General features: G+C 45.4%; 1 protein-coding gene across 1 annotated transcript; it reads right to left on the reverse strand.

Moving 5' to 3' along the window:
* Window positions 1-553: 553 nt before the first annotated feature.
* On the reverse strand, window positions 554-14,359 carry LOC128104565 (pyrethroid hydrolase Ces2e-like). The gene is made up of 12 exons (XM_052729508.1): window positions 14,287-14,359; window positions 6,519-6,723; window positions 5,110-5,251; window positions 4,274-4,407; window positions 3,934-4,192; window positions 3,401-3,499; window positions 2,995-3,135; window positions 2,818-2,898; window positions 2,442-2,586; window positions 1,886-2,023; window positions 1,180-1,252; window positions 554-740 (listed from the first exon to the last, which is right to left on the reverse strand). Exons 1-12 carry the CDS (start codon window positions 14,357-14,359, stop codon window positions 554-556), a joined length of 1,677 nt encoding a protein of 558 aa, XP_052585468.1.
* Between the last annotated feature and the right edge of the window lie 1,002 nt (window positions 14,360-15,361).

A 15,361-nucleotide genomic window follows, 5' to 3' on the forward strand; every position in this document is an offset into this window, starting at 1 on the left:
TCATCACCAGAGCTTTTAGCTTCCAGAACAGACAGCAATGAATTTCTGTTGTGTTGAAGCTACTCCACTGTGATAATTGTGCGATAGCCCCAGAATTAACTCTTGGGGCTTTAGTATTTGCTTTTAAAATTTGTCCCTACTATTAGAGGACAGGATCTTGCTGAGATGTGAAAAAGAAATTCAGTCACCCAGGTTACTGAAATCCTCCCTAAGGTACATCACTAGTAGTGGAAGGCCTGAGGAGTGAGAGGAGAGGAAAGGAGGTGGGTGGAGGTGAAGTAAGGGAGGGAGGGACCCTTGCCTACTGTAGCAAGGAGGAAGGTGTTGTCTATTGGGACTCACCCATCCATAGCCTCCTGTATGTTTGCTGTGTGTAACAGAAGTGATCCGTATCAGGCTTAGCAGGGACCACATACCATGCAGAGGAGACATCCTAATTGTTGGGTATATGAACCTAATGACTATGTAAAAGTGTGAATCCCCTCTATCTCCTCTTCAGGTGTCAGAATAACCCCACCTGCACTCAGGACAAACTGCAACTTGACACAGAATGCTACAGCTCTGCATGCCTGTCCTCAACCTCTTTCAGTTCCTGCATCTTTTGAGGCAGAGTCTTGGTCCAGAACTGCAGCCTTCTGGCCCTCAGTGCTCGGCCCACAGCAGGGTGGATGTCCAGCTGCAGGTACTGCTCATCATGGTCAAACATGGGCCAGTGGGGCAGGCCTTCGCTGTTGGGATTCCTGTAGACACATCCTCCCAGTAGGGAGAGCAAAGATTACTTTAGGTTCTGCTGAACTTGAACCATATCCCTGGATTTGGGTCAGGGCAATGGTCTAAGCAGTTAGGGAATTACGGGAATTTAGAGGCAGGTGTACTGATGTAGGAAAACAAGGAGACCTTACTATTGTCTGTTCTGTGAGGAACAAAGATACCTGGCCTGATTTCCCCCTCCTTTCAGAGGCGTGCTCTAAAGAATAGTACCGCAACACTACTGCTCTACACTATGTCACTGGGTGACGGTCAGAGACCAGTATGTACAATTGTTTAAGTGGATTGTGAGGTGTGGATGAGGCTATCATGTGATGAAAGATCCACAATGGCTATTGAAACCACTAACCACAAGGGCAGTCTTGGAAGTTATTCCACTCCTTAGAGGTTAAGGGAGGGGAGTGTTCTCACCCATGTCGTGCAAAGTTGGCCCAGTACTTCATCATCATCCTGCTCAGAAGCTCCTCCTCCTCAGTGAGGTCAACTGCAGAGAGGAGGAGATTAAGGGTTCAGACTCTGGCTTCTCATGCAGCCATTCACTCAAATTCTGCACTCACCATCCCAGCTGTAACCTACTCCTGGGTCTGGTCCCTTCCCTTCCCTTCCTGCCACCCACAATCCATTTCCTGCACCTGCACACTCTGTCTTACTCATCTCAGCCTCCAATTTCTACTCCCTCAGGCTCATCCTTGCCCCAGAGTATCTCCTTGCTTCTGATGAAAGGAAGTTGGGAATAACCATGCCTTTAGAATACCCTTCTCATGCTGCGAGTTGTAGTGCTTGTCTCTAATGTCAGCACTCAGAAAACTGAGACAGGAGAACTGCCATGAATTATGGGCTACACAGGGAGACCTTGCCTCAAAAAGTCAAAACAAACAAATGAACAAGTAGTATAAAACAACCCATTCTACCACTATGTCTGATTCCATGGCTCATGCAGGTAGGGACAGCTGGAGGAAACACAGGCAGGAGCGGGAAGGGGTTGGCTTTCTAACCTCATGCCAGCCTTTTGAGATACATCATGGTACATAAGCCATGCTGTCTTTACTCTGAACCTCAGTTTCCCCATCTGAATATGCCTGAAGGGCCTGCAGCCTAGGGAATAAAGATGACTCACCTTGAGTGCCTCCCCAAAATGATCGGAAGATAAAAAGAATCTCATCACCATGGTCGGCCTTCACATTGGGTGGCTTGGAGTCCTTGAAGAAGTTGGGTCGATGTTGGAACTCATAGAAGTAGACAGGGGCATGGGAACCTGGAGGCAAGGACAGGCTGAGAAAGTGCACTCTCGCCCAGGATGTCCTTCTTCAATTGTGATGACAAGATAGCTAGCTAGATCTGGGGTCAAAGCTGGATAGAGTTTAAATAGTGAAATGTGGAACCCCATGCTGGAGTAGGGGCTGAGGGAGGGACTTGGTTAAACCATTGTCTTGGAAATCTTTGCTATATAGACTTATGATATTGTTGTCACTTAGTTTCCTCATGAGTAAAATTTGGAAGATTCCTATGTCTTAAACAAGTCCCAAGAATCTACTTAGATGAGGGACATTAAGTACCTGCTAACAGAGGTCCAATATAGACATGGGTGGGGATCTGGACACCCCAGATTTCAACTGGGCACCACAGCTTTGAGCTGCCTCTAGGCATCAGGCCTCAGTTCCAGATGTACTCACGTTGAAAATGTGCCACTTGCAGTGCAGGGATCACAAAGGTGAAGTCTTCCATCATCTCCTTGAACTGCACTTGGAGAAGCTGCGGGTCCTCATTGTCCCCCATGTACTCCTCCATCAGCAGGTCACTAAATTCAGGAGGCCACATCTAGCCAGAGGGACCAGGGAGAGTCAGATTAGATAGACCCTGGGGCAGTGAGGCCACAGCCTCAGGATGAAGAGTAGGGCCCAGCATTGGACAAGTTAAATCACGAAAGGGCCAGGTTCTGGCGGCACTCAACCCACAAGTACTGTCATGGTTCAGCCTTTGTTCCTGCAGTTTGCTGCATGAGCAGGGTATGATGGAGATGCCCTCTCTCCAGTACTACAGAAGCCTCACCATCTGTGCTGCCCTTCTCTGCAGGAGAGCTTGCACGGTCGGTCTGTCCATTTCCTTCTGGGAGTCAGTGGTGCTTATGCTCTAAGTGATAAGAGGAGAGTCTGTGTTGTGGTCAAGGTCACATGGGGCTATAGGACAGGCTTCTTGGAGACCAAGGGCCTTGGACCTGGGCCTTACCGAAGGGATGATCCAGCCATACTCATCATTATTGACACCAATAATGCTGGGGACAGATTGGAAGTCAGTGGAAGCAAGCAGCTCCTTGGGATGCCTGGGCAGGAAGATACCATCTACTGTGCCAGGGATGATCTTGAAGGCCTGAAGGGACATTGGCTGTTAAGGAGGAAGGTCAGGTCCTTGACAATTCTGTATGTCAGGCTATAGTCTCCCACTCCTGTCTGTCTCATCCCAGGATTGTCACACCCAGTCTATGAGAACCTACAGCTGCTTTACCATATCCTGGTGTTGAGATCTCTTCCTGGGTGCTAGGTTATGAAGGATGGAATGAAGTCAGTGTCCAGGGGTTACCTAGGGCAGGCTACCTTATTCCCTGTTGCCCCTCCATCCTACCATTCACTCCAACCTTGTTAATAGCCATAATCTCCTCTTCACTCTTGTCTCGTAGACAGTTCACCAGGGCCTCTGAGTCCACCTGCTCACATCCTGACAGGTTGGCAACCATCTATAAAGGCATCAGGCAGGGGATGGCTCAGCCTTCCAGGCAGGGAAGGTTTTTTTTTTTTTTTACAGGGTCCCACTTGGGTTCAGGTGTTCCTCAAATCTCATAAGGTACATAGGTATGTAGACGACAGCGGCAGGTGTGAAACTGTTTCTGTTTTCCTGATGTTTAGAGGTGACAGCCAGAGGAGCTATCACACCTGATGACACGCTTTGCTTATAACACCACAAATCCCAAGCACAGCTTGATGGGATACAAGCCAGTGTGAGGCAGAGGGGAGTAGATTCTAACCTTTAGCTCTTCAGAGATTCCTGTACAGGAGGCAGCTGCCTGGTACCTCTGTGGTCCTTGTATACATTAGTCAGACAGAGAATCAGAGTTTCTGAGGGTGAAAGCTGAGGCAGGAGCTCAGGGATGGGGTGGTTGGGGGCACTCACTCTATAGACTATTTCAGAGGAGTTTGAGATGAGGCTTGACATCAGGGCTACCCCACTCTGCATGATGGCTCTGTGGAAGAGTCCTTTGGACATGGGGGACACAACATGTGAAGACACACTAGTGCCTCCTGCAGACTCGCCAAAAATAGTGACCCTGTCAGGGTTGCCTCCAAAGTAGGCGATATTCTGCTGGACCCAGCGTAGGGCGGCCACTTGGTCCAGGTAGCCCCAGTTGCCTCTGGCATGCTGATCTCCAGTGCTGTGAAGCGGCAAGGACAGGAATCACAGGGCTGTCCTTATTCTTTTTCAGCCCCATATCCCAGCCCAGCCCCAGACTCACCTGAAGAAGCCCAGGACACCCAGGCGGTACTGGATAGTGACTACCACCACATCCTCCATGGCTGCCAGCATGGATCCATCATACAAGGAAGCCATGCCTATAACCAGTGCGCCACCATGGATCCATACCATCACCTGAAGAAATCAAGATAGGTGCCATGTGTCTCCCATATAGCCCAGCTGGCTTCCCTTCAGAGTTAGTACAACTTCTTCTTTGAGCAGCTGCCCACATAGACAAATGCCCAGTTGGATATACTGGCATTTTTTGGGTGAGGGGTTCAAGCACAGTCATGGACACAGCCTTCCTCTCTGTTTGGAGTTCACCTCAGCATCAAAGTCTGACTGCACTATTCTCAGAAACTTTTGTGGGGGAATAACAGGGATATTTCCTTCATTATGTTCCATGAAAATTAGTCAAAAGTGTTCTTTTATAAAAAAAATTGTTTTTTATGTTTAATTGGTGTTTTGCCTGCATGTATGTCTGTGGGAGAAGCCCTAGAAGTGGAGTTACAGACAGGTGTGAGCTGCTATGTAGGTGCTGGGAATTGAACCTGGGTCATCTGGAAGAGCAGAGTGCTCCTAGCCACTGAGTCATCTCCCCAGCCCCCAAACGTGTTCTCAAGTCTTAGCAATTCAATAAAAATCAGTGGCTAGGTCTTTGGTGACTTCAAAGTGACACTGTTGTGTATTCAATAGATCTAGACACACGTTGGTAGTTGATTAGATTATAGGAAGAGATTTCTCATCAGGGTTCACTGCAGCATGGCCCAGGCTGATCTAATCTTTCTTTAGAAGAAATACCTTCTTACCCCAGAATGAATATGACTTGACACTCACAGGCAAGTTGGAACCCTCATGGGCATGAGCTGGTGTGTAGACGTTAAGGTACAGGCAGTCCTCAGACATGGGGATGGGAGGCAAGGTCAGCTTCAACAGCTTAAGAGTCTGCATACTCATTGCAGTGATGTCCTGCAGACATCTGGTGACCAACCATGGCAGAGAGTCAGCTCAGGGACATAGGGAGCCCAGAAACAGACCCTCTGGGAAATATGCTTCCAAATATCCCTATGCACTTCCTTCCTGATGTCTTTCTTCCACATGATCATTCTCTAAGTTCTTGTCTATCAAGGCCAGACTTTGGGCTTTGGAGAAGCTGAGATAAAGCCCAGACTTCCAGTAAGGTCTCAAGGTTGTTGAGGGGCTTGTATCCTACTTCTCCTGAGGGTGGGAAATCATGACCTTCAGGAATCCATCGGACAACCTTTGATTGAAGGTGTTGACATTCACCATTTCTCCCTCTAGCCAACCAGTTCTTGAACAGGGCAGCTGTGTCACCCTGGAGTTCATGAATGAGTGGAGGCTAGTTTCCCATAAGGTTGAGACCTCCCTCATTTCAAGTCCAGACTCTTGGGATCCTCATCTCTTCTTTAATCTCCACTTAGAAGCATACATCTTGAATATAAACTTAATGAGATTTAGAATTACTATGGAAACAAACCTCTAGGCTTGTTTGTGAGGGAGTTTCTAGATTAGGTTATTTGGGATAGGAAGACATGGCCTAGAAGTGGATAGTACTATTCTGTTGGCTGGTGCCTTGAACTGAATAGAAAAGAGATAGTAAGTTGATCATCAGCACCTCTCTCTCTCTCTCTCTCTCTCTCTCTCTCTCTCTCTCTCTCTCTCTCTCTCCTTCCTCACTATAGGTGTAATGTGACAAGTCACCCTACATTGCTGCTGCCGTGACTTTCCCACCAATTGGGCATTACCCTTAAATTATGTATCAAAATAAACTTCCTTGTTAAGTTGCTTTTGCCATGTATTTTGTCCCAGCAATAAGAAAAGCACCTAACATACATATATACTTATTTCTTGTCTAGTGACATCTATCCCTGTAGGGGCAGTGGGAGTGAAAGGTGGAATCTGCAAGGTCCTCTTCAAGGACCTAGTTTCTGATGTTGTTAGTTGGGGATCTTACAGGTTCTGGGAGTCAACCCCAACCTCTCCCAGAGACCTTTCCTTGGATATTGGAGAACACTAGAAATAGTCTGATCAATGCCATCCAGATGTCAAGCCTGAACTAAGGTTGGCAGAGTCATTTCACTCACTTAATATTAGCAAGTTCTGAAAATACTCTTGGGAATCCCCCTGCATAGTGGAAAAATGCTGTGAGGTTGAGATGAGGAACCACAGCTGTCTGGCCTGGAGTTCACAGTACTCATCGATCCCAGGGCCTCAGGAGAACTTACATGGCTGGATAGGAGGTCCCATTCCTCACACCACTCCACGGTTCAGGCGGCTCAGGGGGTACAAAGCGCAGTGGTCCTGTAGGTGGCTTGGCAAAGGGAATTCCCAGGAAAGTGTGGACACCCACATCAAGGTCCTTCATGTGGATGAGACTGCCTCGTATCTGGCCTGTGTGTGTAGTCCTGATGGGACTGGCTGAGTCCTGGCCTGGGGATGCAGAGGTGACATCAGGGTTGGGCCTACACAATCAGTGGCCACCATAGTAAGTTTTTTTTTCCACCCACTGCCTTGGCACCCTCAGCTCAGCCTTTTCCAAGGACCAAAGACAGCAAACATTATTTTCACACACTTCTTGTTTGTCACAGTGGCCTCATGTTACCACTGTTCATGACTCTGTTGATTTGAATTTGAAACACCGGAGGGGCTCTTGAGTATAGAATGCTAAGATTTGGAGATACACTGGGAGAACTCCAAATAATGAAAAACCACCGAAGTGAACCCTGAAATGGGTAGTTATGATATTTTAACTATATCTCAAAGGTTGTATTACAATGGTGACCTGCTTGCAAGTTACGCTGGTGCAATAGTAGTAGCACAGCAGTTGTGGGAGAAATCAGTCACTATCTTATCTGATTGGATTTAAGGCCCATTTCATGAGATGGAACCCATGCCAGAAACCGCTTGGGTGGCCTAGAACCTGAGATTAGATAGCCTAGGGACCTAGGGGAAAACAAAATTCTGTTCTTCAGGAATGTAGCAATAAAATGATTCCCAATGACATTCTACTGTACTCATAGATCTTGCTCAGTCATCATTAGAGAAGCTTCCTTCTGCTGTATGGGAACAAATAAAAGAGACCCACAGCTGTACAATGTGCAGAAGTGAGAGACCTTGGAGCACTCAGTCCTTAATGGCATGTCTCCATCAAATATGTCCCCTCAGGGCTCAGGAAACTGCAGGAGAGGAAGCAAAAAGATTGTAAGAGCCAGAGGAGATGAAAGACACCAAGGAAACAAGGCCTTTAGATACATAGGACTGACACACACATGAACTCATAGAGACTGTGGTAGCATGCACAGGGCCTTCACAGGTCTAAACCAGATGGGATCCCAGCACTGAGAGGGGAAGTGAACACAGCCCCCATCCCTAACCCAGAAACTATATCCAATTGATAATCACTCACAAAGGAAAAATAGTTTTCTCCAATGGAGTCTCACTGGGCATATAAACCACACTTAAGTTCAGGGCCCGTGCCCAGCAGGAGATGCCCAACACAAAATTAATGCAATGGTATTTTTGTAATAGTTTTTCCTCTTATAATTCTCTCTCTCTCTCTCTCTCTCTCTCTCTCTCTCTCTCTCTCTCTCTCTCTCTCTCTCTTCTCTCTCTCTTTCTCTGTGTGTTTCAACCTTACAATTCTTTTGCTTATGTATTATAGTTTCCAGTTTTGTGTTTTTATGAGATTTCAGTGTTTTTGAATATGTGTCTCTGTGTTGAGTGTTTTCTTTGGCTTTTATTTTTCCTGTTAGTTTGTTTTTTCCTACTCATGTTTGTTTTAATAATAATAATAATAACAATAAAATCATTGTTAGTATTAGATGCCTGTTTGTTTTCTAATGAGAGAAAGAGAAAGAGAGAGAACAAAAGAATGAATTGGGGGGGGGTAGCAAGGAGCTGGGAGGAGCTGGGAGGAGCTGGGGGAGGGGAAACAATCAGAATATATTGCATGAAAAAAATCTATTTTCAATAAAAAATTGAAAAGGGCCAATCAAAATTAAAAACCCCATAAACATACCAACTAATTTATTAAGTCTTGATCTTACTTAAACCTTAATTAAAACACTTTGTATTAATATCATTTGGAATAGATATGCTAACAGTAATTGACCAAGCTGAATATGAAGGCAGAGCCTGTAATCCCAGCAGCTCTCATGGGGCTGCCGGAGGATGATGAGAGTTTGAGGCTACCTGGGCTACATCCTGAGACTCAGCATCAATAATCTTGCCCAACCTTGAAGCCACACAAAGTTCTGGAAGTGTATCTTAGTGTTCTAGTGCTTGCCAGGAATACAAGAGGCCCTGGCTTTTTTTTTTAACCTCTTGGATCATGGAAAGAACAAACAAAATAAAACAAAGAAACCCAAACAGATATGTTTCAGCTGGGCAATATGGCACCTGCTTGTAATTTTATCACTCTGAGGGCTAAACCAGGATGATTCAAAAGTTTGAGGTCATACTTGACTATAGATGAGTTCAAGATTAACAGGGGTTACATAGACAGACTGTGTCTTAAAACATAAAACAAATCAACAACAATAACAAATCTAAAGAAATCACAAGCATATAGACAAGACAAAAAATTTGAAAAGAAAATTGATTATAGTGAGAATTAACTGTTGAAACATCTAACTCTCTCATTTATCTATCATCTATATATGTATGTGTGTATGCATGTGTTGCATGTGGGTGTGTATGTATGTATGTATGTATGTATCTATCTATCTATCTATCTATCTATCTACCTGTCAGTTTTTTCTTCTCCTTCCCTATCTTCACAGAGAATATTACCATATGTGATAACTGGGGTTTGCATCAAATAATGGCAGAAAAAGCAGGATGCAATCCAAATACTACTAGGTTGTGCCAGACCTAAAATTGCTGAAGGTGGATTTTGGGCACTATTGCCTCACTAATTATTTCTCCCAGCCCTAGAGCATCTTATTCCTCCATGCTGTGCAGGCCTCAGGCAACCCTGGCCCACTAGGTGCTTCAGGGAGGAAGGATGTATCCAGTCAGGGCCCCTTCCCTTGCTGTTGCTTTCTCCTAAACCACTCACTTCTCTTGTACCTTCTGTCTAGTTTCCTGTTTCACTTGTATAGGATTGGCTGATCTAAGCCAGGATTACTGGGGAAACAAAGAACACAGGGAGCTATTGCTACATCACTCACTGTAGTTTCACATGGGTCAACCAGTTTCAAGTCACCTGCTCAGGAAAGGCCAGAATTGGCAGTCACTCACAGGTATCAGAGAGGGCAAGTTCATACTATCTCTTCGCTGTGGTTTGGATATGGTTTGTTTGCTAAAATGGCAACACTGAGGTGGTAGGTCTGTAGAGAGGTAGGATAGTGGAGGGTGATTGGATCATGGCTGCCCTTGAAAAGGCTTTGTGCTAGTCTTTTGGAGTTAAATTAATCTCACAGGTGTGGACTACTTTTTTCTGAGATTGGCAGCAGGTTGTAATCACAGTCAGCTAGGCTCCTCTTCTCTCTATTGGTTGATCCTTGTTCATATTGTCCATCCATGGAATGTCATTGCTATGAGTTGTGAAAGAGCTCCAAGACCCTTTCCAGGGAGGGGATCACCAGAGAGCATCATTCATCATGGATTTTCTGCTTTCAATGCTATGAATTAAAGAAGCATTTTTTCTTTATACATTATCCAGTGTTGGTTATTTTGTCATAACAATACAAAACAAATATGAGGTTGCTTCATAATAATACCTGAAGATAAGGAAATGGGATCAGAACACAATAGTGGCCAAATATTGCAAGAGTTTGGAGGGACAATCTATAAGAGTCCTATTTTACAGTAAAGTGAACACCGTAAGTTGTTACGGTGAGGGCTCTGATGACAAAAGACTAGGAAGGAGCTTGCACTTCATAGATGGTTTATGTGATCGTGTCCAGAATGCCAATAGCAACGCTGACAGTAAAGACACACTAAGGAAGTGAGAACCATCCCATTGTAAACTAGAGTGAAGGCCACCTGTGTTACAGTATTACGAAGAAGTTGGCTGTACTGCATCCGTACTCTAATGCTCATAGAAAGCCAACTTTAAGAGTGATACCCAAAAGTGTTTGGAGAAATACATTTCTAAGTAAACCATCGAGGGAACTGTTTGAGTCTTCTGGGCCATATCCAGTGAAATTCACAATAATCCCTGGCGAGGGAGGCAGAGTTTAGAAATCTGAAAATTCACATCATGTCCATGTAAAGAGCAGATAGGTCTTTGGTGAGAATGTGAAGGCACAAAAGAAAATACTATGGGTAGAAGAAGCCAGGCTCAGAGGAATGTCCCAGAACAATGGGAAAGGCACTCTGGAAACAAAATAGAAACTTTCCATTTTGCCAACATCTTCCTCCTCTAACCTCCTATCACAAGCAGAGAGGCTTGGAGGGTTCAGGGAACGGGCGCTCTCCACATGCTCGTTATTCAGGCTAGCTTTAGGATTCTGCTTCTCACATTCTGGTATAACGATGTACATCTGCTCTAGCCATGGTTGAATCAGTCTAGGGATGGCTCTTGACATTGATCCAAAGGGGTCAAGTATCATATCTTGGGGGTATTTATCTGGTACTAATTTGTCGGACACAGAATCCAAGGACTATTAGGTCATAGCAGGTTCCACTGAGATTTCTAAGAAAAAATCTGGGAGGATCCATCCCACCAACACTGCCAAGATTTCTCACTAGAATGCCCTGCGAAAGCTGTAAGAGTGGGAGCATGGATCTTGAGATTCCAGAACTGTAACAATACAGGCAATTGCCGGGCGGTGGTGGCGCACGCCTTTAATCCCAGCACTCGGGAGGCAGAGCCAGGTGGATCTCTGTGAGTTCGAGGCCAGCCTGGGCTACAGAGTGAGTTCCAGGAAAGGCGCAAAGCTACACAGAGAAACCCTGTCTCGAAAAACCAAAAAAAAAAAAAAAAAAAAAAAAAAAAACAATACAGGCAATTGTCAGCAGCAGCCTATGAAAGCCAAGAGGCAACAGTATACACCATGAGAGAGCTATCAGGTAGGCTGCAGCCAAAGTGCTGGTTTGAATGAGAATAGTCTCCATAGGCTCAGATATTTGAATATTTGGTCCCCAGTCGGTGGCTCTGTTTGGATACTTTTGGAAGGTGTGGCCTTGTTGGAGGAAGTCACTGGGGACAGGGCTTTGAGGCTTCAAAAACTATGCATCATTCCCAGTTTCATTCTCTTGCAGTTTGAGATGTGAGCTCTCAACTGTATCTCTCGCCATATCTGATGTTGACTACCATGCTATCCTTGCCATTCTGGACTCATATCCTCCTGGAACCATAAGCCCAAATAAATCCTTTCTTCTATAAGTTGCCTTAGTCAAGGTGTTTCACCACAGAAATAAAAAAGTAACTAATACAGCAAGCAGTATCCCATGACAGAGGTGGGGATACCTGAGTCCCCGGGGTCCACTGCCTGCTCTCATTGGCACAGTATTCTGGGCTTACAGTTTTGAGAAGCTATCTCTCTTGCTTGGTTTTGAATTTGCTTGGGCCCTTTTCTATTTGCCTGTTCATCCGTTTTGCAATGGGAATGTCCTAGTCGGGTTTCTATTGCTGTGAAAACACTATGACTGAAGGGAACTTAGAGGAGGAAAGGGTTTATCTCATCTTACAGACTACAGTCCTGAAGGGAAGGCAAGGCAGGAACTCAAGGCAGAAACTGAAGCAGAGGCTGTGGAAAAATGTCGTTTACTGATTTTGTTCTCCATGGCTTGCTTAGTCTGCTTTCTTTCATATAAAGAAGGACCACCTGCCCAGGAGAGGTGTTACTCACAATGGGCTGGGCCCTCCCACACTAATAATTAATCAAGAAAATGCTCCCACAGACTTGCCTACAGGCCAGTCTCCTGGAATTGATTTCTCAGTTGAGATTCTTTCTTCTCAGATTTGTCTAGGAATGTGTTAGGTTGACAAATATCAACCAGTACAAGGATTACTCTGTGCCTGTTTCAACATTAATTATTAAAATCATCAGACTTGTTTTTTACTTTAAAGGCTCCCAGCTAGAAGGAATTTTCCTTGAATTTCAGATGGGATTTGGGACTTTGGAATCATGCCCAAAGGAGTTAAGTCTTTGGGACTGAAAGCATGACATGATCATACTTTGCACTGTGAGAAGGACATGAACCTTGGGGCTGGGACAGAATGCACTGATTTGTATATTTTTTGTACCCCCAAAGATTTATATACTGGATGCTTACTAGAGGGTGCTGCTGTTGAAATAGTGAGACCTTTAAGAAGTAGGGTGTAGTGGGAGGTGACTGAGTCATGGGAGCCCTCCTACAGGGATTCCTGCTGGATTTTGAAACAGGTTAGGTCTTGCAGTGAGACTGAGCTGTCAGACAAGAGTGACTATGGCCATCCCCAGGGCATATTGCTTCTTCTTTTACCGTGTGAGCTCTCGCCCATGTCTATCTACTGTGAAATGTCATTGGCATGTTGTAACATAGCTAGAAGGCTCTGAACAGAGCCTCGCTAGAGTGAGCAACCTGATGGTTAATTTTCAAATTCTAAATTTTGAGCTGAACAAAACCACTTCCTTTGACCATTATATGGCTTCAGGTATTTTGGCACAACTATCCAATCTACTAAGATGTTCAAGTCAGAAGGCACACTCCCGTTTTCTGTCACATGCTGCTCACGCAGGGTTTCATGTGGAACGAGATCTCTGTCCATGTGATTTCACTTCAGTTACCAGCTACTGAGGCCTCATGTTGTGTTGTTATAGCAATGGACAAGAATATGCTAGAATATCCATGATTTTAGATTCGTTACATTAACTGATTACTTTTGAAGTGAAGCCTTCCATTAGGTGGTATTACGGAGCTCTAACATGTAGTAGTGTGAAGTGATCTCCTTGCTAGGAAGAGTTAAATCGTGGTGCCAGAAATGGAGTGAATTTGTAATTATTTTGGTTGAAATCAAGGGCCAAAGACTTCATCTATTCTAAGACAAACTCCTGAGCCCTGTGTATAAGACCCAGGGACCTTGATGTTTCCTGTAGAAGAACCAGGAGTGGATGAGACAGAAGAGGGTGGGATCTACATTTGTGCTCTCCTATGACTTGTTAATGATGTTTCCTGATATGGGTTAAATAGCCAAGTACTATTAAAAATGGGAGCCATTAAAGAGGGTAGGCAGATCTCTTGCCTGGAAGGTCCTGGTGACTTTTGAGAGCAATTACAAATCAACTGAGGGAGAAAGGCCACTGAGGTAAGGCACGAAGAATAGGTGTGAGGAAATTGGAAAACAGGAAAAGAGTGGTATGAATTAGGGCCTCCAGGAGGGGCCCTTGAGGGGAGAGGATGAAGACTGAGGGACATGTTCAGAAATTCTGCCCATTTGACTCCAAATAAGGTGGAAAATACTTGGCAGGCCCAGAGTGCTATCACCTTTCCCTTGGAAGCCAAGTCTCACTGCTGCCTCAGGCTAGGCCAGACATATGATGTAAAAAGCACCCTGGGTCCTTTCAGAGCCAATTTTAGGTACAGGATTGAGCTCCTGTATCCTCAAGAGTAAGAAGTTTCACTTGAATATCTCTGAGAAAGCCATGCTACCCCTCTGGCCAGGGAAATGATACACCAGAGTCTAATGGCCGTGGAGGGTATCGTCATGTTGTTTAGTATATGTGCATAGCTCGAGCTCCAGTCCCAAACCCAGGAGGCAATGTCATGACTTCCCATCTAGAGGCTGCTTGCTGTCTGGCCCTGTCCATTTGCCATTCCTCAAACCCCCCTCATTCTCAGCTCTTTCCTTGAAGTTGGGCATCCTTAGGCATCCTCTCTGCTCTATGGCCTAGGGGGCCCACTCTGACTCTTGGGGGAGCATCATACAAGTGCAGGGTTCCTGAGCAATGAACTCCACCATTTCAGCCACTCCTTGCCCATTTCCTCCCTTAGTCTCCACTCTGCCTCTGCACAATTTGGCAGCTCTGACATGGTTCCCTGTCACTCCCGTGAGAGCCTCACCCTGAACCTGGAGAAGAAGCAGGAGCCCATAGGCCATGGTGGTCAGCCGATCGGGAATTCGTTCCAGTTCCATGGTTGGTGCACAGGAGTGTGTCTGAATCCTGTAGGGCAGGTCAATCTTTACCAGAAGGCATCTGAGGACCAGAGCTGGAGTTTGGACCCAGCAGAGTGTGGGCAGGGCTCTGGGTGGGGCCTGGGAGGTGGGTGTTTCAGGAGAGCAACACTGAGTAGGCTGGGCTTGTGAAAGCCCTAATCAGCAGACAGGGACTGTGATTCCCTCCACACTTTCTGTGTTTCTTTTGGCCTCCTCTGAAGGTGCTATGTGTATCAGTAGCCCCTTAAACACAGTGACCTGCACCTGAAACCTGCAGTCACTAAGTCTACTGACATGACAGTCACAGGTCCAAACACGACATTGGGGATGAAAGGCCAGAGCTGAAAGTTGTAACTGGAGATGACAGAAGGGCTTCTCTAAAGTGACACACCTTCAGTGACCCACATTAGAGAATGAACACACTTATTATGGGATGAAGGAAACTTGGAGAGCAAATACATGAAGTTACAACATGAATTTCCCTTAATTCTGAAAACTCCTCCTTAGTTTCTGGACTCATGATTTACTTTATTCCCTGCCCAGGTCTCTTAATCCTCATAGTCATGGTCTGAAAATCTATATGGATTCTTCCTTGGTCTCATGGACATTTCTGTATGTGTGTCTACACACACACACACACACACACACACACACACACACACACACACACACAAATATATTATTGAATGAAGAAGAAACTCAAGAGCATTTCTGTGTATATTGGGAGGGTGATGGAAAACTTACAGCCACAGAAACCTGGAGGAATAGAGAGAGAAACAGAAACACACACACACAGAGTCAGAGTATAGAAAGACTGAGATGGAAATGGGAAAGAAGATGGAAGCCGAAGTTCAGAGTCTAAGGAGGGCAGCGGTGGCACACTCCTTTAATTCCATCACTTGGAAGGCAGAGACAGGCAGATCTCTGTGAGTTCCAGGCCAGCCTGTCTACAGAGTGAGTTCCAGGACAGGCTCCAATGAA

The sequence above is a fragment of the Peromyscus californicus genome, unplaced genomic scaffold (assembly GCF_007827085.1).
Source record: "Peromyscus californicus insignis strain IS unplaced genomic scaffold, ASM782708v3 Scaffold_8__1_contigs__length_139910024, whole genome shotgun sequence".
Lineage (NCBI taxonomy): Eukaryota > Metazoa > Chordata > Mammalia > Rodentia > Cricetidae > Peromyscus > Peromyscus californicus.

Coding starts and splice junctions, on each gene's coding strand:
- LOC128104565 (XM_052729508.1), bottom strand. CDS start 14,359: ATGGAACTGGAACGAATTCCCGATCGGCTGACCACCATGGCCTATGGG. Junction 3,500..3,933: donor CCTCTGAAATAGTCTATAGA/GTGAGTGCCCCC, acceptor ATGCCTTTATAG/ATGGTTGCCAACCTGTCAGG. Junction 2,587..2,817: donor AGAGAAGGGCAGCACAGATG/GTGAGGCTTCTG, acceptor CCCTCTGGCTAG/ATGTGGCCTCCTGAATTTAG.